General features: G+C 37.6%; 1 protein-coding gene across 1 annotated transcript in view; it reads right to left on the bottom strand.

The window, feature by feature from the left end:
• The window catches only part of LOC139942583 (uncharacterized), a 28,529-nt gene extending 5,645 nt beyond the window's left edge, over positions 1-22,884 (bottom strand). The window contains exons 1-16 of the mRNA XM_071939463.1: positions 22,750-22,884; positions 18,543-18,614; positions 15,264-15,312; positions 13,527-13,714; positions 12,501-12,603; positions 11,011-11,109; positions 10,124-10,227; positions 8,997-9,065; positions 7,741-7,801; positions 7,389-7,424; positions 5,873-6,096; positions 4,641-4,697; positions 3,849-3,918; positions 2,479-2,704; positions 2,000-2,202; positions 202-392 (exon numbers count right to left, since the gene is read on the bottom strand). Of these exons, the coding sequence (XP_071795564.1) occupies positions 202-392; positions 2,000-2,202; positions 2,479-2,704; positions 3,849-3,918; positions 4,641-4,697; positions 5,873-6,096; positions 7,389-7,424; positions 7,741-7,801; positions 8,997-9,065; positions 10,124-10,227; positions 11,011-11,109; positions 12,501-12,603; positions 13,527-13,714; positions 15,264-15,312; positions 18,543-18,614; positions 22,750-22,884 (1,887 nt within the window). The remainder of the gene's footprint in view (positions 1-201; positions 393-1,999; positions 2,203-2,478; positions 2,705-3,848; positions 3,919-4,640; positions 4,698-5,872; positions 6,097-7,388; positions 7,425-7,740; positions 7,802-8,996; positions 9,066-10,123; positions 10,228-11,010; positions 11,110-12,500; positions 12,604-13,526; positions 13,715-15,263; positions 15,313-18,542; positions 18,615-22,749) is intronic.
• Between the last annotated feature and the right edge of the window lie 756 nt (positions 22,885-23,640).

Here is a 23,640-nt window from a genome sequence, read left to right as displayed (position 1 = left end):
TGAGATACACCAACTGTGAAGGCTAGTCTTTGACAATTACCAATAGTGTTCACTCCCTTTAACTATAATTGCTTCTCTCCACCCAGGGGTAAATGGGTACCTGTGTGGCCGAGATGGTTCTTGTGATTAATTTAGCTTAGTATAGTAGCGCTATTATTTGTTGCACAGGCTGTATACTCCCCAGGGAGTATTTGTATTTACCACAATGTCTCGATTTGCTCTTAAGAACCGAAGGAGGTCACCATGGCAACAGTGTTCTACTACTAGACAGAGAGGAGTGGTATCCAGACTGCAACATCCAAGTAAGCTGACGAGGTTAGAATGGTGGCCGATATCCTTCATTAGTTTCATCTCTCTGCGAAACTCCTTCTTCTGACTCTCATCAGCCGTATCTGAACCAAAATAATCCATAGCATTAATTATTAGTTTGTGACCAATAATAAAAATAAAATTTGTATTGGAAATAAATATATTTAGTTTATTGGCTTTTAAAAAACCTAATTAAAGTAACAGTAGAATTTAACTTGAATTACAATACTAAAAAGCAATGATATCAATTAAAATGCAAAAGGCAAGTAAACCCGGTCTAACTCTTAACTATTCAAGAAACAAGTTACCAAATTAAATAAAAAAAAAAATAAAAAATAAAATAAAAAAATAACAACACAGAAATCACAACAACAAAAAGATGGAACGCAAGTACATGAAAGCAGACAAGCCAAAAGTGATCAAGAAAATAGTAACAATAGTAATGGTTTCTTATAGACCTTATGCACATGACGTCATTTCAGTAGGGCGCCCTCACCTAGAGGTCAAAAGGAGGTTGTTCATTGGTCAATACTGTGCGCCGCGCGTACAAATCTGTGCGTCTCGATTGTTTCGTCACCGTTTTTCCTCTAAGATGGCGGCTGGATGACGTCAACGCATAAGGTCTATATAACACTTTATCCAACCCATAGGGCCAAATCAAAGCGCTCATTGTTTGTTTTACAACAAGATAAAAATGCTATGTTTTTAATTGTGAGACCAAATCATATTGCACCTTGTAATGGTTTTCCAAGGTGACATGCTGAAACCCGAGTGCTGCTATTCCATGCCAAACCCCATTTAAAATGTTCCTGTATGTGCAACCCACAACACAAACTACACTTTTACAGGCCCCATAATGAAGAACAGAGCAATAATTTTTGTGTCCTGCTTTTAAAAGAACACATGTGGCAAGATTCGGACTTGAACCCCCACTCTGCTGATCAGAGATACCAGAGCTTGAGTCCAGTTTGCTTGGCCGCTCGGCCACAATGCCCCACATTGTGACAAGATCAATATAACTGATGTAGAAACGGAAATAAATAAGATCAATAAGTCAATGGTAATCGAATTTATAAAGCAGCATTACAACTAACAAAAATAAATCAATTATAAAAGTCAATTAAATCACTTATTGCAAATCAAATACATCAACCCATCAAAACTATCAAAAGTAAAACATAATGAAAAAAAAAAAAAAAAAAAGAGGGAAAGAACAGTTATCATTAAAATCAACAAATTTGAAAAAATGCAATTATCAAATATATCAAAATCAATAAATAATTCACTACAATTCAAATAAATATCAACCAATCAAGACAACCAAAAGTAGAAAATTTAAGGCAAAAACAGAGGGAAAGAACAGTTATCATTAAAATAAAAAAAATTAGAAAAAATGCAATTATCAAATATATCAAAATCAATAAATAATTCACTACAATTCAAATAAATATCAACCATCAAGACAACCAAAAGTAGAAAATTTAAGGCAAAAACAGAGGGAAAGAACAGTTATCATTAAATTCAACAAATTTAGAGAAAGTGTCAATTATATCACAATGAAATTAATATCAACAAACAAGAAGAAAAAAAATTGCAAGCGAAAACATAGGGGAATCCTTATTTATATGCAAATGAGAAAGGATGCGAAATTGGGAAGCCAAAGGCAAATATTTGTCTCAACTGTTATTACCATGTATCATTTTCACAGCAACTTCCATGTCACAGCTCTTGAGTGAGTCCCTGAAGAGGCTTGAACCAGACGTATGGTACGTTGATAGCTTGCCCGAGGTGATAGCCTTGAGGACAATTCCGAATTGTCCCTTCCCCAGGATCTCTCCAAACTCAATCCTATCATAAGGAATCTCCCATCGGTCGGGAATCGGTGGCTCTGGGCTAATCAAACACAGAAAAACAGTAAGAAGAGTGAAGGCCTCTGTGAAACATTTTGACAGACTAAAGCCCAGTTCATACTTCCTGCGAATGCAATACAAATGTTGATTCGCAATGAATAATTCGCAGCGGTTGAGCTGTGCTCAACTCGTGCAAATATTTGCGCCATGCAATACGCCCTGCTCCAAAACGCAGGTTAAAGGCTGAATATTCGCGAATAGTGGCTGTTAGTGGCAGCCTTCGACATCCCTGCCCCTGGATTTAAAGTGTTGCTTCTACCTTTCAACTGGTGTAATGGAGTAAATGTTGGGCATGCTTTCTTCGTCTCGTCTCATCCTCGTTTTGGACTTGCAGTTTCCTTTCCGTTCATGACGACACTTTCGCAGGACTAAGACGGTGACAACAGAAGCAATAAGGAGAAGAGTTAGGGTGGTCAGACCAGCTACAATGAGATTCGTGGAGTCCTCAGTGGGCGCAACAGTGCTGTGGATGGCCAGAGTAGGTACTGCAGTAAGAACCAAATGCTCAATATGTCATTCATATTACGAGACCCACTTTAAAGGCACTGTATGGACACTATTGGTAATTACTCAAAATAAGCATAACAACTTACTTGGTAACGAGTAATGGGGAGCTGCTGATAGTATTGTGAGAAACAGCTCCCTCTGAAGTAACATGGTTTTTGAGAGAGAAGTAATTTCTCACTAAAATATTTGAATTGAACTCCGAGACCTCAGCTGAGGTCTCAATTTAAAGCACACAACAACTTGTGTGATAAGGGTGTTTTTTTCTTCTACTATTCTTTCGCAACTTCGACAACCAATTGAGTTCAATTTTCACAGGTTTGTTATTTTATGCAAATGTTGACATACACTAAGTGTGAAGACTGGTCTTTGACAACTACTAAAGGTGTCCAGTGCCTTTAGGTTGTTTGAAAATGTTAGCTGAAGTGGAACAAGACAGTCAAAGTGTTGATCAACATCAACAATGTGAGATCAGCTGTGAGATCTAATAATCCCAAACAAACCTCGCCTTAGGCTTAAGCTTAGGCTCCACGTGCTGATGTCCGTGCAATACACGCTGCTCCAAAACGCAGGTTAAAGGCTGAGCTGCGTACACAGCATGCAGAGCCTAGGCCTGAGCCGGAGCCAAAGCCGAGGTTTGAGAAAGGCCCCTGTTTGTAAAAGTAGCCCGTTGGGCTTGTAAACCAAGCATTTTCCTTGCCCTCAGGGAGTTTTAGTAGCCCAATTTTTAAACATGTAGTATTAGAAATGTTTCTTTCAGTTGTATCAATGTTAGTGATGATAACCATTTTGATGGTCAATGAAGTTATATTCACACACGCAAAAACAAATTAACACTTTTCTAAAATGTATTTTTCCCATCTGAAAAGGTAGAAATCTGAGCATAGTAGCCCAAAGGGCAAGTTGAGGGGCGGTGCTTACAAGCCTGTAGCAGTTTTTACAAGACAACATATGCCGGGCTGGGCAGCCTTACACTTTCGTATTACACTGCACAGTATCTGTGTACAACACAGAGGAAGAGTCCTATATAGGGCTAGTGTTAACAAGGGTGAGCCCTGCCAATTTTTAATTCTTTTTATTAAAAATGCAAATCAACCTGGTAAATCTGAAAACTATGGCACTAACCTGTCGTATTAAAAGCCGTGAAATGTACCATCTTGAAATTGACTTCAGTGTCATTGAAGTCAAAACGTATCTGATTCAAAAGAAAGGTTACCAAAAGTTATAAACCACAAGGGAAACTATACTATGTAGTCTTGAAAAAAAAATGATGAGAGCGAGACTTGAACCAGTGGCTTCCGGATTAATGTGGCTAGTACTCTACAACCTGAGCTATTTCTAGAGACACGATGTTAGCCGGCTCCCCATTTTGTCAATATTTTTGTTCCAGGTTGCCAGTCAAAATTGGATCAAGTTCAATGTGGGAAGTAGCAGCAGAGGGATCAACTTAAGAGGATGTGACTTTTCTATTTTAATTCAATAGTAATTAACCACAAGGGAAACTGACTGGGTAATTTTTAAAGAATTTTGGGTTGAAAAAAGACAAATTGACTAAAGCGGGATGGGAGCCAGTTACCTCCCGAATAACAGGCCGGTGCTCTTACACCAATAGACAATTGCACGCTCTTTTCTAAAGAATGCCGATAGTCTTTATTATACAAGTATTTTATTCAGGAACATTAAACTCTGTTTAGACTGTTCAGAAGTTAAGGCAATTGACTTTCTTATAACAAAATCAATTCAACGTTTATGGAATTGCAAGGTAGAAACATCAGTGGGGAGTCAATCTGAATATGGAATATAAATAATAAAAAAAAAATGTCAAATACACTCTTAAAAAAATAGTTTTATGTCCAGTTTTGTCCATGTCCATGTCCAAATAATTACAGCTGATTTCTATAGTGTCCATGTACTCACCTTGACACCATAGTGTGTGTTTGCTTCCAAACCCTTAATCCAATAACTGTTACTTTCCTATTCATAAGACAAATTAGAAGCTGTTAAAATAATGTTTTATGAATGTGTCATATTCAAAGGTATGATACAGGATCCGTAGAGTTGACAAACTAGTCACAGTTTTGTGTGATCAAACTTTTACTGGAATAACAAACATGTCAACATTAATTTGGCTTCAGTTTATCTAATCTGGTGTGCGAGTCAGGAGTTTAAAAACTCTGCACAATTTTCAGCATGTAGAAACATTGTCCTTTAGTAATGCCAAAAAATCTGCAAGTTTTGGGGGAGTTTTCAGATGCAGTTTTCTTCATTTTTAAGGATATTTCACAGAAAAAAATGTGTACGCTTGAACATAATCTGTAAACTTTCAGACTAGAATTACCCTTACCAATCCTGTTTAATACCTTAAGATAAAAGGTCTGAAAACACAATATCTAAAATTTAAAGGAATGACACACCATCAGTCATCCTCAACAACAGGGGAAATATTATGGAAATATCTTTTTGTTCATGATTAAACTTTTTTTATTTTTTATTTTTTATACATCTTGGCTATTCTTGTCAAATCAAAGCCTTTTCAGCATCTAGACAAGGTGAGAAGACAATGAAGAAGTTTTTTTCAGTTTTAGAAGTGGGAGGAAAACCCCAGAGAATTGTTCTAGAGAAAACCCATGAAGTCAAGTAGGGACTGAACAAACCCAATCCATATAGTGCCCCCTGCAGGATTCAAAGGCGCGGCAAGACATCACTGCGCCAACCTGACTTCAGAGTTTACAAATGCTTGTTTGAATTTACTATTTCTATTGTTTTATTAAATATTTGAATTGTTGAAAGTTACAAGATGTCTAATAAACTGGCATTTGGTACAAAGTTTCTAGATTTGACATAGTTGTGCTTAGCATGGTAAAAACAAGAATTCTCTTAATTATTTTAATGTCTTTTCAATTCAGTTCAATTCAATTTAGTTTATTATTAAACATCACGTTTAACAAACATGAAAAGAAAATATGAAGAAAACAATAAAAATATGAAGAAAGCAATACAAGGCAAATTCGACACACAAAGATTATTCGAATGGTTGACTTTTTGTTGTAGCATATCTTAGTAAAAATTTGCATTTCTGATCATTACAAGTAATGGTTTGTCTTAGATTTGTTCGCCAAATAATGACTGAATTAAAAATGTAGACTCACCACTCCCGGAACAGTAATTTCTTTGGCTGTACTCTCCTGGATCCCACCCTCAAGGCCAACCAACACAGTGGAAGGATTTTTCATTTTTAACTGTCCCCACTGTAGACAGTAGCCATTAATGCCCTGCTGGTACTGCATCTCTGGTGTCCACTCAACGAGCGCCGTCATGTTGGCTGGAAAGGCTCGGATTCGGACGCTGGAGTGATTAAACCGCCGAGTAACGTCTGTTCAAATCCAAGATTCAGACAAATTAATTAGTTTCAAAGAATTGGCCAAGTCAGAAGAATATCAAGCACAATTTTAAATCAGTGTCTTTGTTTCTGTGCATGAGACGCTTTTCTTAGTGTTTTCTTATACAGCAAAGATCCAGAAAAACTCATGTCTAAATTGTTGCCTCTAAACAGTGGGATCTACACTTTTCCCCTTTTTTCCTGCTGTGGCGTCAGAGGTATGATGGTTCTAGGAAACTAAAAGATCAAGGGCTGACCTACATGTGGCAGTGGATGTGGTGTAGGCTTTAATTAACAAGCCCTATTCAATCCCAATATTAGTCTGATTTTTCCAAGGGGAAAACAGTCAGAACTCAGACTTAAGAAGGTAGAATATCGTGCATGTTATAGACAAATTAATAAATAACATTTTCTTTGATCAGTTTGCAAAGTAACATAACAGTGTGCACATGGTGTAGGCTTTTATCATATTAATAGCCATTTCAGGCTGTTCAATGACAATTTTAAAGATTTTTCTAAAGGAAAACAAATCAGAAATAAGAGTAAAGCAGTTCAAATGATCAAGAAGTTTAAATGATCATGAAGCTCTATTTTACTAAGCTATTAAAGACACTGGACACTATAATTGTCAAAGACCAGTCTTTAAACTTGGTGTATCTCAACACATGCATAAAATAACAAACCTGTGAAAATTTGAGCTCAATCGGTCGTCGAAGTTGCGAGATAATAATAAAAGAAAAAAACACTCTTGTCACACGAAGTTGTGTGCTTTCAGATGCTTGATTTCGAGACCTCAAATTCTAAATCTGAGGTCTCGAAATCAAATTCGTGGACAATTACTTCTTTCTCGAAAACTACATTACTTCAGAGGGAGCCGTTTTTCACAATGTTTTATACCATCAACCTCTCCCCATTACTTGTAATCAAGTAAGGTTTTATGATAATAATTATTTTGAGTAATTACCAATAGTGTCCACTGCCTTTAACAAAACAATATTTTACAAAACACTTACTATAGTTACAACTATTTGAGATTTTGTCTAAATATAAACTACTCTTTACCCCTCTCATTTTTTTAAAATACAAACAAAACTTTTTTTCAATTATCCTGTATTCCTATCACTTTTAAAAGGTACAAATTTTTATTATTTTTTTATTGTAATTCTACAAACACTACATTTCTAGTTACAACAATTTAATTTCAATATTTCTTGTCTTTTATATTCTTCAAAATGTTTACTAAGCAAACAAATGAAAGTATTTGAAATGTCAAATGGCATACTTACAACGTGCCTGACACCCGGCAGTAGTATCTTTGCAATCTATGGGAAAGAGGTCATGCATACAGACAAGTTTAAACTAAATCTGTTTTTCTTTCCAGTTTTGCCTGCAAATCAGCATTACAATGACATAAAACAATCTATAACCCTTAATTTAAAATAAGATTGATAAAAAACATCAAAGGTAAGATACTTATGTCATATAGACATCACCATTCAGTGACATATATAGTACAACAAATCTCCGTTATGATACTTTGTGGGCAAACACAATTTTTAATTATTTATATTGGACACTGTGTTAGAAACATAACAATGCAAAGCATTAACAATATTTTTTGTAAACAAATCTTCATACCATAGACGTATTGAAAATGCACTGGCCGTATCTTATAGCAATTCCCAAAAGTTCCATATAGCTGTTATTAAACAGAAAAAGGAGATGTTAATTATTAATGTTTTTTTTATAGATAACTGTATATAATGTGTATGACATGTCATGGCTGAGTGTTCAAGAGCATCAGACTGATCAGCGTGTGGGTTCGAATGCCATCTTGATTCTTGTTTCCTTATAAAGCAAGACACTTGCTTCGTCCTTTGGATGGGACCTAAATTTGTATGTCTTGCATGTTTTATAATGCAGAGAAGAACCCAGTACAATTATTTGTGAGAAAAGGGGTTTACCCTGGTGTTTTCTGGGCCCAATTCATATAGAGCTGCTAAGCGGCCGATTTTGTGCTTAGTGTGCGATTTTCATTTCAAAGCGCCGCTAACCGTTAGCAAATGAAAAAGGCATACTAACCTTCCGGTGCTTACCGAACTAAAATAAACGATGTCACAATGCAAATTCATGGTAAACGCGCAATATGGCCACCCAGTTTTTCTGCTCACCTGTGAAATACGCTTGCACCTCAGCAAATTTTTCTGCTACAGTAAGCACGAAAATTTGCTTACCGTTAAGCAGCGCTATGGAATTGGGCCTATGTCTGGTTGGCTGCAGATTGCTCCACAGCACCTTGTAATCTATTATATGGTGCTAAATAAATGGGTCTTCTATTTCAAATGTGGCTCCTCATATTTTTGTAGAAAAACTAATGAGCTTTTTGAGACACCCTTGAGTGTGATCAAGCGCTATATGAGAACTGCATAATATTATCGTTATTACACTTTGGTGGAAAGAATATGTTTTCAGGAGTGGCGATCAGCTGAAGAGTAACGCACACTCTCAGCTTTGAAAATCCATTGAATATTCAAACATATATTATCACTGCCCCGGTGCACATAAAAAAACCTCTGTTTATTTTTTGGTTTACTCTCATTTTGTTGTTGATCCTTACTCTGCAATTTAATTCTAAACTTTTTGTTGTAAATATCTCCTTATCATTTTTTAATTTAAAAATTAATCCACCCCCCTCTATGCTCTTATTTGTATTTCCATCCATTCAATAACCAGGGTGTCAATCTAAAATTAGTCGAACCTTCACCAACATCTTGTTCAAAACTTTTACAGATTCAACAAACAACCAATTTTAACAGAAATCTTCAAAGCCAGTTTCCCCAAGCTTATTTAATGGCACATTAATTCAATTACACTGAATCATTGGATATAATTACCTGGTAGTTGACAATACATTTCTCATGGTTTAATTTACGTGTGATTCTGGTTGACAGTTTAGTTACATTCTGAAGAAAAATCATAAAAGAAAACAATACCACATGTTTCAAAAACAAAACAACACCAACACTTAGTTTTGATTTACAGTAATTTTGCTTCATTTTAAGGGACACATTGCTTTCGGATTGGGTGCTTTGGGTTAAAAGCGTTTGTTATGAAATTCATATGGTTGGTTAGGTATTTTAAAAATTAGAATACATTGATTCATATTTCATTTTTCATTTCATATGTTAAAAAATTCAAATACATAAAATATGAACAGTAAAGAAAACAAAAACATGCACATACAATTAGGAGAGAGAGAGTTTTTTTTTTTCAAAGTAGCACCCCTGATGGATTTTGAAAAAGTAAACTTAATTACTATCGAGTATGAATATTCTTTGAAATTGTTTGGGTTGTGTGTAGTTTCATGATAGAAACAAACTTATAAAAAAATAAGAATACAGTTGACAATTAGAACCAAATGTTTCACACCACAAAATGGCCAGGTGTATTTCCAGCGACAAATTTTGCGGTTTTTAATCACTACTCACTAATTACAACACACTGTATGTTTGTTTGTGCATGAAGAACTCTAACATGGATAAGGAGTAATTCCAAGTCAGCAAAATAATTGAAATAGATTTTAAAGGCACTGTACATTATTGGTAATTACTCAAAATAACTGTTAGCATATAAACTTACTTGGTATCGAATAATGGGAAGCTGTTGATAGAAACGGCTCCCTCTGAAGTAACGTAGTTTTTGTGAAAGAGATATTCTCATTCAAATATTAAAAAACTTCAGGCCTGAACTCTTTTATTAGCATCTGAAAGTGCACAAATTTGTGCATCAAGGTTGTTTATTCTTTCATTATTCTCTTGCAATTACGATGACCAAATATTTGATTCAAAATGTTCACAGGTTTGTGAATACTGGTTATTTGACAATTACTAAAGATGTCCCAAGTCTAGTGCCTGGAAAGCAATGTTGGGCCCATCAAGTATGGAATGTTACAGCTCTAGGGTTACAGTAAGCGTGTACCAAGAATACGATTGCTGATTGATATTCCACTAAAAATACTTACTCCCTCCTGGATTCCTGGGGGTAACTCAGTAGTGTTAGGAAGTGCGTCCTGACAGCTATCGTTTAGCATATCCAAGAAGTATACCATGTAATATGAATGGAATCCTGCAACAGGAGAAGGTAAAATATTCTTGATATTATTACGAATTCTTTATCACTTCTTCAAACTACAAGACTTAAAGAGTGAGTGAACTCTTTCAAGTGCCACAAAAACATTATGACGCCGTCTTCTTTCAGTAATATCCCCAAGATCTTGACATGGACTATCACTATCGTTTAACAATTCCAAGAAGTATGCGGTGTAATATGAAATGAATTCTGCAACAGGAGAAGGTTGCTCTAGGGTAAAAGTAACCTTGACGTTATTTCATTTTCTTCTTCACTTTTTCAAACTTCAAGACACAAAGAATGCTGAACTCTTTCAAGTGACACAAAACCATGACGCCTTCCTCTTTCAGTTTCCCTAGATCTTCACACGCACTGACATCAACACCAAACCGGATGTTAGGAAATGTAAAAACATGTTTTCATTCATGACTTCATAAATCAAAGTGGCCTGTGATATCCAATGTTTGCAATAGAGCCACAAAGAGAGGACTTCCTGCAGGCACGATTTGTACACATCAGCCCCTACCCCCCAAATTTATATTTGAACCCCCCCACCCCCCCCCAAAAAAAAAACCCCAAAAACTTCATTACAAACAAACTTCTTCTAATTAACTGTCCCTAAAACAAACCCATCCTATGGCGATTGTGCCTTTTCAGTATCCACTCCCAAACTCTGGAACTCTGTAATTTTCCCGAGACTCTCCTTTGATTCCACGAAAATTACAGAATTCCAGAGTGTATAACTGAAGGTGCTTTAGTGAAAACAATGTGTATAATTACCTGATCCTAACTCCCAAGTCAGATCCATTTTGATGGAGCGCACAGTTTCAGGGGTAACTTTGACTATCAGCGAATCATTCAAGAAGGCTCGAAAAGAACCTAAAAAAGAACACCAAATATCACTGCACGTTAATAAATAAATTAGACAGATATGAGCAAGTTCAATATCCTAGTAAAGTAGTTGGAGAATTAATATATCAACTAGTAAGACCTTTCTGATCACGCTTTACTTTTTACCATGTCTGCATTCCCCAACCATAACCAGTGGGGTGACGGTGAATGAAGCCCCGCTCAGCAAAAGCCCCCTTCATTATTTATGTTTTTGCCCCCGCTTCGCCCTCCCAACTGAAAATGTCTACTCCCCATGTTGGGTATTACTGAAAGACACATTATCTTCAAGCAAACTTGAGTCCTAGTAATTTCTGATCGGTTGATCCATAGCAACAAGGAGTGTGATGTGAACTTATACCTCACGGCCAATATCACACCCTGCATATTGCGCTGTTTAAACTCTGTGTATTTCACTATTGTTAGCTCAGTAGGCCTATTACAAAACGTGCAGCTGTTCCAACACCACCTATTGCTTTCATCTGTGCGGCAAGTTTCCTTGCAGATCAATTTGTTTGCATACGCGAGCTCGTGGAGTACGCAGAAATGACATATTATTTCTCCATATTCCACTCACACTAGTTTGATAATTATTGGATTTGTACAATATGATATTAGTTTCAATCTGAAAACTCACTGATCTGAATCTGAACATATTGCGCCACAGCATCTTTTAAAACCATTACATGGTGCTATGTAAAAGGAGTAGGTCTGATAATTCAAACATAGTCCCACATACCTTGCAGGAAAAATAGTGTATGTTAAAGCCATTATACACTTTTGGAACAGAAAAAAAAAAAAAAGTTCACAGATTTACAAATAACTTACAGGGTTTACAGAAGGTAATGATGAAAGACTTCTCTTGAAACGTTATTCCATGAAATGCTTTACTTTTTGAGAAAACATTAAAACATTTAACAATTCTCGATAGCTAGACTTACAGATTTATTTTAAACACATGTCATGACACGGCGAAGCGTGCGGAAACAAGGGTGTGTTTTACCGTTATTTTCTCCAGACTCTGATGACCGGTTGAGCCCAAATTTTCACAGGTTTGTTATTTTATATATAAGTTGTGATACACGAAGTGTGGGCCTTAAGACAATACTGTTTACCAAAAGTGTTCAATGGCTTTAAAGCACCTTGAGTGATGGATGCACGCTAAATAAGAAGCAATTATTATTATTATTATTAAAGATCAGATAGCAATAGCATTCTTCCAGAGAAATATTTCGATCTTACAGCAAAGAACCACCCCCTCCTCCCCAACACAAAATCACTGTCCAATGTGAGAAAGTCTAGTCACAGCCCCCAGAGCGAAAGCTGCAGCTGTAGTTATTCGAACACACCCTAAGATGTTAAACTGCTTTGATTTGACATACCTACAGTTTTTAAGTCACTGGGTGGGCTGACACCAAACTCATCGGCCAAAATGACCTCAACATATTTCACACATGCGACTTGCTCGACATCAATGAGGAACTTCTGCATCCAAGGAAAGACACATAAATTGAAATGAAGATATTTATTGGAGAAATTTTCTTAATTGATCTTTCACTACTACTTCCAGTGCTCTCACATGTAAAATGTAGTTATTGTTTATAGAATAAATGCTGTGGAATGTAGAGCATTTGGACTAATTTTTTTTGTTTTTTAGTTTGGGTTTGAATCCTCCTCGAGTCCTCATAGTTATACTTCTGGACAGTCATTTGGGCGAGACACCTAACTAAAGGCTGCCTCACCACCTGTGTTCCAACAACACTATGTTCCAATACACAAGAGGTACATTTGAGTAGGATCAAAACTGGGACTAGGAAAATATTTTACGGATGTCAGAAGATATGGGGTGTCAGAAAGTAGGAGTGTTGGAATATAGGAATATATAACATAGGAGTGTCGGAACATAGGTGTGTCAGAACATATAGGAGTGCCAAAGCATGTTGAAACATCCTCCATCATAACACATAGAAATATTAGAAAATATGAGTGTCAGAACCTTGGTGTTTTACTTGTTTTCATCTCAAAGCGCATAGAGACTTCTCTGCAATTGTGATTATGCACTATACAAGAATAGTTTATTATTATTATAATGGTTATATAACCATATACAAATGTCAAATTATTTATTTGAATGTTTTTAGGATATTAGGTAGATCAGGTAAATTAGGTGAACAAGTGGAATTTTTGTCAAAACTCTTCCCTAAAAATTCTTTTTATGTTTTCAGGGTCGGATTTCACAAAGAGTTGAGACTATAGTCTTAAGACTTATCTGGGTTGGGAATCACCTTACATTTTTAATATCTCCTAGTAGGACTACTCCCAAGTTAGGACTGATCCTAACTCTTTGTGAATTCAATCCCAGTTGTCACAGCCAAGATAATGCATTTCTGACCTAGTGTTTTACTTACAGAATCTCCATTAGTGACAATATGATAGGACCATTCGATGAGGTCACTGCTGTGACGTACGATGCTCACGGTGGAATTACACTTAACACTGGTAGTACAGTTACCAGACTCCCAGCTTAGAACCAGACTACCACCAGCTACTGTCTTCACATCATGAAGCAATGGTGGCCCTGCAATTATTCCTGTATCTGTTGTGAGACCGAAAAAAAGAAGAAGAAAAAAAGAAGAATTTTATACATTTGTACCAAACCATTTTTCAGAACATGTACAAACTGCAGGGATGCATGGAGCTGATTATAAAGCACACGAAACTAGCACCAGATTTGTTTTGCCAAATCGTCATGTCATATGCACCATTTGTAACTGCTTGCCTGGTCAAGTGTGTATCATATTTTTCTGCTGAGGCAGTTCTTTGAAACACCATTATCTTGTTGCCACAATGTTTGTCTTGTCCCCAGCCATATCAGTCATGGCTAACTGTTAACATTACATCAAAAAGGGACATGACCCTTTTCTTCCCAGACTTTGTTTGTCGACATTAGATTGAAGCTGGCTGTATCACTGAAAAAGTTCTATTATGCCCACGCATTTCGTCTTTTCCTTAAGAGGATTGTATCATGTTGCCGTTTTTTTTTCTCGAAAAATCATGCATGTGCGTAGGATATTCTATACAGAGGGTGAAGTAGTGTATTTATTTGCCCTTTCTGCTTCTGATTGGTTACATCTATTTTCATGTGAGAGAAACAACCATTTCAATTATCTAGGGAGACCTAACACCTCTCCGCAAAGTTCTGTTCATTATTTGCTTCTTTATGAAGGCATACTGTCTGAAAAATAAAATTGCCACTTCACACAAGGCAATTTCCTGACAACCATGGTCCAATTGCCTAAAGCTGCGGCTTCAGTACATAAACCAGCTAAGCACAACAAAATTATGCTTACCAGAATATGATTACCACCTAAAATGGTATTTCCCATAATAATATGATCTAGCTGTGCCGACTGGCAGAAATGTTTTGAGCAGTGTTTTCTGCTTAAGCAGCTCTATGAAATTGGGCCCTGTTAAATATTATACCAGGCTACTCCAAGACACAAAAACACATCTCCTTGCGACATAATGTTCAGTGATTGTATAAGGACACCGAGGCTACAAGTTTACACTAGACCACAAGCACAAGGCTAGTAATTTTAGTGTCAGGCAAGTAAATTCAGTAGCTCGAGAACGGACAAGTCTGGTGGTCTAGTGTTTTTTTTTAAATTAATACTTCACTGTGCACTTCTCGAACAAAAACAAGAAATTTTGACTTTGATTCTGATACAATACCTATAAATTTCCATTGTATTGAGTAATATTGAAGTATACTAAAACCCATAAGGCACATGAGAAAAATCTTCGCCTACATGTCTAACTGCTATTTTTATTTTATTTTAATACACACAGTTTAAATGCATATTATTAGAAACTGTGCCAGGAAGTTTTTCCTCTGATCTTGTTAAACAAGTATGGTCTACTAATAAACATTTTGAGTTCAAAGCCCAATGGTCTTGTGGATCTTGTGTTACCAGACTGGGAAAACATTCTGGGGGTGGGGATACACCCCCTGCATTTGGAGGGTGGCGATGTCACACCCACTACATGACGGCGATCCAAACCCTGCACTCGAGGTCTTAAACACATCCAAGAGTTCCAGATTTTCTGAATGTATACACTTCATCCAGTATAACTTTTACATTTACCTGATTCTAGTGTTAAGTTGTCACAGGAAGCGTGGCAGTCTGCTGAGAACTGAAATACAAAGAAAGACCAGAAAGGAGAAGAATAAAACACAACACACTTGTAGAAGTTGAAACCTAACATGGGAGTATAAGTAGGAGAGGTTTGCGATAGCACCACAGGTAAATCTCTTTTGAGTACAGTGTTCGTTCTGAAAAGAACAAATGGTTGACAATTGAACGTTTCGATCTGTATTCTCTGATTGTCTTCAGGAGGTAAATGGTGTTTGAAGCTTTGCATGGTGTGGAGAATAAGAGCAACTATAAATATAAATATTAGTAGTAAACTTGCGGGTACAACCATGGGTAAAAACTCTTTTGAGGGTGTGGTGGCTCTGAAAAGAGCCGGTTTTGTCTCGACGTTTCGAACAGTATACTCTGCTCGTCTTCAGGAGGTAGTTGATAAGAGATCAGAGATGCTACCACAAACCTCACCTAATGCAATGACACTCTTGAGTAAAACCTTGATTTATGGACTATTCGATTACCTGTCTGACAATTGTTGGTTATTGGGTTCCATTACATCATATACAAAAAACTACAATAAGGCACTATATCAAGAACATTGATATGGATATAGGTGAGAATTAGAAAGAACATTCTGAAATATGTACAGACTACTTAACAACAGGATTTTTTCCCAAACCATTGGTGCAGCTAGTCACTGAATGTTTTTTCACCCAAAACTTTGTTTTCAAGGGGTAAAAGAAATGTAGAACTGGATCAATTCTGTGAGCATGCACAAATAGTGCAGACAAAAAGCTTGAATGAATTTGTTATGATAGTGTTTTTATGCGAATCGGATTTGACTCTGCTTGCAAACTCCGCCGATGACATTATGAGATGCAGACACTTATATTAAGGTGTAGTGTACATACTGTTCTAATCCTTACAATAACATGCCCACCACTCACAAACGCAGCGTTCCAACAAAATAATATTTGCATTTTCTTCCTGACACACACACACACACTATTTAAGTACTTCTTGAGAATGTCTTTCCGCTCACAGGTGCAACCAAGCCATGATCTGGCAGCTTTCTCTAGCAATGGATGAGGAGGCAGTGACACTAAGGTGTTAAACATTCCAGAAAAACAAGACCAGGCTAATGGAGCTTGCGAGGACTTCCTTGGGCTCATGTGTTGAGAAAACATGATCTAAACGGAAATGAGCACTACGGCCCACGCCCGTACAATCTCTCCTGTGAATATTTCATCAGGTGGCTGGAAAGTGTGCGCTGGATTATATCTATTAAAGGGAAGGTATCTGTTTGGTGATCACTTTTAAAAAGAATGGTATTAGAAAATTTACTCGCTTAGAAGCAGCTTTCAACAATTACAAAGCATTTTGAGAATCATTTCACGTTGAAGTAATGTTGTTTTGGAAAAAAAATATCAGATTTTATTTCCAAAATTTTTGAATCTCAGAAAGGTTGTCAGATACATTTCTCAGATTGTGTATTCCAATTACCAATTGTTCTTCCTGCGTGGACATAACCGCTCTGGAATTTCGGCGACATCTCAAAAATGAGGAATTTACACAGGTTATTCATAATTTATCTACATTTATATATAGGATTAAAGCAATCGAACGGTTCCAAAATTCAGAGGTATACTGTCCCTTTAAAGGAATAAATCATTTCTATTCTTGGAAAAGTAGAGTCACACCAATATTGTGATTGTCAATCTCCAATAGCCATGAGAGGCTTTCTGAGAAACATCAAGTCCACAATATTGGTAACACTAAGGGCTCCAGATTCACACTGGACTAAAGGCGAGATGCCAGTGAATTTAGCCTCAAGAAAGTAAACTGAACTACCAGAAAAACAGCAGTCTTGTGATTTTGTTGAATAATAAAACCTCATCTCGTCTGTACTGTAAAGATTATGTTAAAATTTTGATTTTTTTAGTCTGATAAATATCTTTCAATTATGTTTAGTATGAAAGTTATAAGATCAAATAGAGCGCCAGTATGTTAATTCGGAGGTCGTTTGCTCAAATCCCACACTTATGGAGGAAGAGCAGGGGTTAAACCAGTGTTTCTAAGGCACTCTTGTTTACAGGTTTTCTCAGGCTTGGGAGCTACAGTGATCAAATTTCACGTTATGAGGCATCCTTAACTTCATAACCAGAAACACAATAACAGTAATAATTGTTTGTTATTTAAACTAGGTGCTCAGCATATTAATATTGGTTAAAGACACTGGACACTATAATTGTCAAAGACCAGTCTTTTCACTTGGTGTATCTCAACACATGCATAAAATAACAAACCTGTGAAAATTTGAGCTCAATTGGTCATCAAAGTTGTGAGATAATAATAAAAGAAAAAACACCCCTGTCACACGAAGTTGTGTGCTTTCATATGCATGATTTCGAGACCTCAAATTCTAAATCTGAGGTCTTGAAATCAAATTCGTGGAAAATTACTTCTTTCTCGAAAACTACATTACTTCAGAGGGAGCCATATCTCACAATGTTTTATACTACCATTAGCTCCCCATTACTCACTATACCAAGAAAGGTTTTATCCTTATAGATATTTTGAGTAATTACCAATAGTGTCCACTGCCTTTAAAGAAGTTGTTCTTAATTGGTTCTGATGAAGTAGTTGTTGCTACGAAACCATCTACAGGTATTTCTTATTACTGGCAGTTTATAAAGTCAATTCAATTTATTTTCCTCACTTCCCCATTAGTAAGAGTTCTACAACCTGAAGCATCTTCCTGTCTACTTGGCCGAAGGCCACAGGGGACATCTGATCAATGGGTTTAATCATGGAGCAATGTAGACACTGTAAAGTGTCCCCTTTTAAGCCTAATATACGCTGTAACATGCAAAATTGTCTGTAGTTCTTTAGCTTGCCCCTAGCGAATAAAAGTACAAGTGTGCTGATCTTCTCATGCTACGAAAGCCCATTTAAAGCATTAGTGCCATCGCAAGTACATATTCAGCGAATCTTGTTTTTTGGAAGGACATCTTCATCAAGTCTTGTTTTTTTTAAGTAAATTTTTAGCAAATCTTGTTTTTTGGAAGTACATTTTTAGCAAATCTTGTTTTTTGGAAGTACATATTCAGCGAATCTTGTTTTTTGGAAGTACATCTTCAGCAAATCTTGTTTTTAGGAAGTAAAACCTTGAATGCCCTGAGAGCGGTTGGGAGTTTCTTGGTTAAACCCCTCATCATGGTGTACTCTAATATAGTTACATTCATATTTTTGGTTAAAAACTTAATAAATACTTACACAATGTTCAGCTAGCCATGTTTCGTTGTAATTCGTGCAAACATCTTGACATTTACGAACAGATCTGGGAATCTGCAAGATAAAAAGAAAATCAAACAAAAAACTAAAAATTAACAAGCTTTGAAAAACTAAATAATTTCAGAAATGCATAGGTTAATTGTGATGCAAAATATCCCCCTCCCCCCCCAAAAAAAAACAACAAAAAAACAAAAAAACAACCAACCCACTTTCTTAGAAAAACCCACACAAAAATTAATTATGTTTTGTAGGTTATGGACCTTGGATACAAGAGTGCACTCAAATTAATTGCAAGAGTGTCATGCATTAACTTCTTCAGTGCCGTTCTTCAGCAATGTCCCCAGGTTTTTCATTGTATCTTTTATTACATGCCAGAGCATGCAGGCAGATAGCTATAATTAGACACCAAATTCAACCTCCATGTGCGAAGGTTGAAAACCCATGAAAGACTGACCTGGGGTCGATTTCACAAAGCGTTAGGACTGGTCCTAACTTAGGACTAGTCCCAGGAGATATCAAAAACGTATGGCTAGTTCAAAGTTAGGACGAGTAACTGGTCCTAACTTGAGATAAGACTAGTCCTAACTCTTTGTGCTAGCTTGATGCTGCCTGTTTGGACCCTCTATCAATATATAGCGAGGACCAGATTTCCCACTGCCATGTCTGTGTTAGGCTCACCATGGCGGTACGAGGGCCAAGAATCTATACTATTAAAAGCGTAACCTGCGCCATCTTGGATTGAAAATTAGAAGGTCCAGTGGTATGGCATCCTTGTGGAATCCAACACGGTTGTTTGTGTGGAATTCAATACGTTTGTGTGGTTTCAGACGTCGGGTTGCAAGTCTGCAAAACCCGGATCCAAACTCGCACTTACAAGTCATGTGATTGGAGGAAGTTTGGGCGGCGACCGTGCGTCAACCACTGGTCGATGTTGTTACCAGACTTCCTAGAAATCTTTCTGACAGGCGACTCATTGGACAGTGTTTCGCAGATGGTGCTCCGGATTGGTTCATTCATTGCCCCTTGAACGCCCACCCGCCATTCGATCCGCCCTTTTTGGTCAGGTTACTTTTGTGTTGTACTAAGCATGGTTCTCCGGATTGGTCCATTCATTGCCGCGCAGGGTCGAAAGGGTCGAAGAGGCTGGGTGCCAGGACAAATCCGAAACCAATCTCACGAATTTGACCGAATTTGCATTGAATGGATTAAGTATCGTAGATTGATGTTTCGCAGGTGACCATGTGTCAACCACTGGTCGACGTTGTTATCAGACTTCCTAGAAATCCTTCTGCGGGTGACTCATTTGTTGAAAAGATTAAATGGAGAATATTTATAAAAAAGCATTCACTTCCAAACGGCATGAGAATTATCATGATGAACAAGGATGGGATCAAACGGAAGCTTAATAATTTGGAAACATTGGGTAGGGCCGGCTATAGGTTGGAAGGTGTCTAAGGGAACTTTACAATTAATAACATTTTGGGGGTGGGGGGGGGGGGGGGCCTCACACAAAGAGCCATTCTGGTCAGTGTATTGTGAGTGGTGTGTTGTCTGGTTTGAGACAGGCCACCTGTTGCTTGGTGAAGAAGGTCGCCGTGGGACCACTTTAGGTTGACAGTGGGTGGCGACCTTGGACCTTTTGCCAGTAAACTCAAATGGGTACATGAATACCGTTTTAGAATACGGTCTGTTCATGGAGGTATAATGTTGCAGTTTCAGAGTTTAACCATGGCGGTAGAATTGTGAAACCATTCCTTACTCTATGGTGAAACTTATACACACACGTTAAAGGCTGTTTTGAAGCTGTAAAAAAAAGAACTTTGCTTTGCATTTGGTCAAAGTTGTTAAGCAAAACGACATTAAGTTTCCTTTTGAATAAGTCCATTCACAAAATTGGTTAGAGCAGTGTGTCCGTCAGGTCTCAGAATGTACATTTTGCCAAATCCATTATGAAGATTAATTTAGCCATCGGCCCGTCGGGTTGGTTACTGATGGAGATAATATTAACAAAAGAGACCTCGTGCGGCTGAATGGGGTACATTTTTAGGAGTTTGTCTATTGACCCAAACTGGACATAACAAACCCTAAACATAACTTGACATGCTTTCTGAAAGTGAAATAAGTTAGAGAAAATTAAGGAGTGGGGACGAGTGTATCGTTTTTATTTAGTTTGTACGATATAGGGTTCCAGAGATATGGGATGTATGGAGGTTTGTTCCTAGAGCAGCGTGAACATGAACGCGGTCAGAAATTGTGTCGTTTGTCTTTCAAATTTCGCGAGATGCAATAAGCCCAAAGTGACAATAAAACAAAACCAGACCTGCCAAGTCTCACGCATTAGGCGTGAGACTCACGCATTTGGGCTCTGTCTCACGCTCACACGCACATCAACCATTATTGGGGCGAGATCGGGAAAAAAAATTAACGACATTTTTTGTACAAAATTTGTACAAACAGAGCGCAAATTTGCAGATTGCGCACGCTTTTGCTCATCCAGTAGGTTCAGCTCAAATTCGGCAGAGCGCAAAACGCTTATTGCGCACAAGTTTGTTCCGATTCTTTTAGCAAATTCGTTGAAATGCGCTCCACTAGCGAAGACACAACAGGCAGAAGAAGTGAGCGATTGATTTTGGACATCATTTTTAGTCTATTTTTTTCAAGTTTGGAAGGATATAATCTGACACAATCGAACCTCCACATTAACAATCAACATCTCCTGTGTACCTCAAGTGAGTTTTAATTATTCTGAGGAGGCTTTTGATGCATTATGAAACACTTTTTGTCCACAATTAAATTTCACATTGTTTTATTTATTTGTAAAAAAAAAAAAAAAAAAAAAGAAGGTTGGGCGGCGATTTAAAAAGGCCTTCTTAAACTGGCAATTTTTTTCCGGGGGGATGGGGGTTGAGCTTTGAAAAATCTCACACATAGCTAGCCTCTGGACTTGGCATCTCTGCCTGCAAAACACTTTTTTGACGTTCACGTTAAGTGCTCCCGTTATACATGCAGCCTATTGACCAGAAAGTTTACAAGACCAATTCAGATGAGAATAAACTAAAAAGAGGCCTACGCTCTTACCACCCCCGCCCCCCCCCCCGAAAAAAACAGTAGATAAATTAGATTTGTGGCACACAGCATGTTCCAAAAACTCCCTTTACTTATAGTGCTGTAGCAACGCTATGTATCGTGGGACGTAAAAATGTCATTTTTGACGATGTTTTTTAAAAAGGAAATGCAAGCATTATGAATGTATATTGAGTGTGTGGAGAAAGTTTTGGTAGTGTAGTACAAAAGAAACTTTAGTTATTGCTGGCTAACGGTCAGTTTCACCTATCAACGCTGATTTAAAAAACGTGTAACGTTAGGGAGGCCCAACATATTAGACCCCTATAAGGATCACGGGGGAGCCTTATAGTTTCTAGATGCATAAGGTACGTTGTCTAACCCAAAACGAGGTGGGTACAGCCACTGCAAGTAGTGGTGGACGTGCGAAATAGCTTCATTTTGGGTTAGAATTATGACGCCATGCATAAATATTGAGAGAGGCGTATAACACCCTCACCCACATTTCGAAATATTTGTGTAAAGGATTTTTATATCCTAGCGGGGTGCCGCGCGAAGCGCGGCATCCCGCTAGTGAAAATTAATTTTAGAAGGCGTCCATAGCTGGCCTGGGGTGGATTTCACAAAGAGTTAGAACTAGTCTTTATCTCGAGTTAGGACCAGTTACTCGTCCTAACGTAGAACTAACAGATTCAACATGAAATCCACTACGAACTGTTCAAATCTCAGGCCCTCTCTCTCGAATTGACAACTTCACGACCGACCCTGCCTTGATAAGCATTTCAAGAGAAACCACTTTTAATCAAAACTTTCCGTATGGCGCCACCATTTCCGTATGGCGCCACCACTTGTTCACTAATTTGTACAAAAAGGGATATCTCATTGAGGTAAATTAGATACTATATTATTTCATATCGAATGAAAAAGTGGTGGCGCCATAAGGAAATGTTTCCCCTTTTTCAATCATCACCAAACAAGTTTAATAAAAGTTAATCATTATTATTTAACCTTTCTTTGCAAAGATCAGCGTAAAAGCCCGACATCCGGGTGGTGTGTACATACACTACACAGCAACTGCTCTAGATGCAAAGCGACGTGGCTACGACGAGCGAGACAACTTCCTGACCACTGTGAATCTACTACGTTTGATTGAATCAACAATGCCGGTCAGCAGATCTTTGGTCGAGTTTCTTCCTGGTTTCTTCCTTTCATGTCTCTGCGGATTTAGACACGATTTCAAGTCTGAGATCTCGGTCTGCATCAGGCACAAATATGACCAACGTTAGAGCGTGTGCGGTGCTCATAGGCCGTCCAAATTTAGGCCTTCCAGACTTGGACACAAGTCTGCTGCGGATTGGACTTTGAACAACTCCGAGGGGCGGCGTTTCGCGTAAAGACACGCCAAATATAAGAACAAGAACATTCAAAATGGTGCGAGCATTGGTAGACATTTTCATAGAGGGATGGGCAAACGGGGGGGGGGGGGGGGGGAGACACTTTCGAGGTGTTGACGTTAGCCTACATCACAAAAACCAATGTCTTTGACTCTTCGGCCTTCATTCGGAAAACGGTGGAAGAAACCAAACTGCAAGGTTGGAATGATGGTAAATTATTATGAACTGGACACCATTTCAGTATATTTCAATATTTTGTGGTTTGGCGCAACTCTATAAAGCGCGACTGAATTGTTACCTGCTTTCCTGATGTCCAGCCTAACTGGTTACCGTATCCAAAGCACCTATCCGAATGGACACGCTCGCATCCTCGCACTCCAAAAATAAATTATTCTGATTTTTGACAGTAAAAACCTGCAAATCCACCTCAAATAATACAAGGCTGCTACTTTTATCAAATCCCATCCCGAATGAAAACACTCGAGTATACAAAAACAGCAGACAGAACGGAAGTAAAACATGGAAAATGACATTAATATCGAGTTTTCACAGAATTTTGTCTGTAGAGGGGAGCCTCAATCTCCCCAATGCAAATTTGACATTTATAAGATTTAAAGGGTTCC

The sequence above is a fragment of the Asterias amurensis genome, chromosome 1, assembly GCF_032118995.1.
Source record: "Asterias amurensis chromosome 1, ASM3211899v1".
Classification (NCBI taxonomy): domain Eukaryota; kingdom Metazoa; phylum Echinodermata; class Asteroidea; order Forcipulatida; family Asteriidae; genus Asterias; species Asterias amurensis.
Note: the sequence above shows the minus strand (reverse complement) of the source record. Positions and strands in the feature narration are given on the sequence as shown.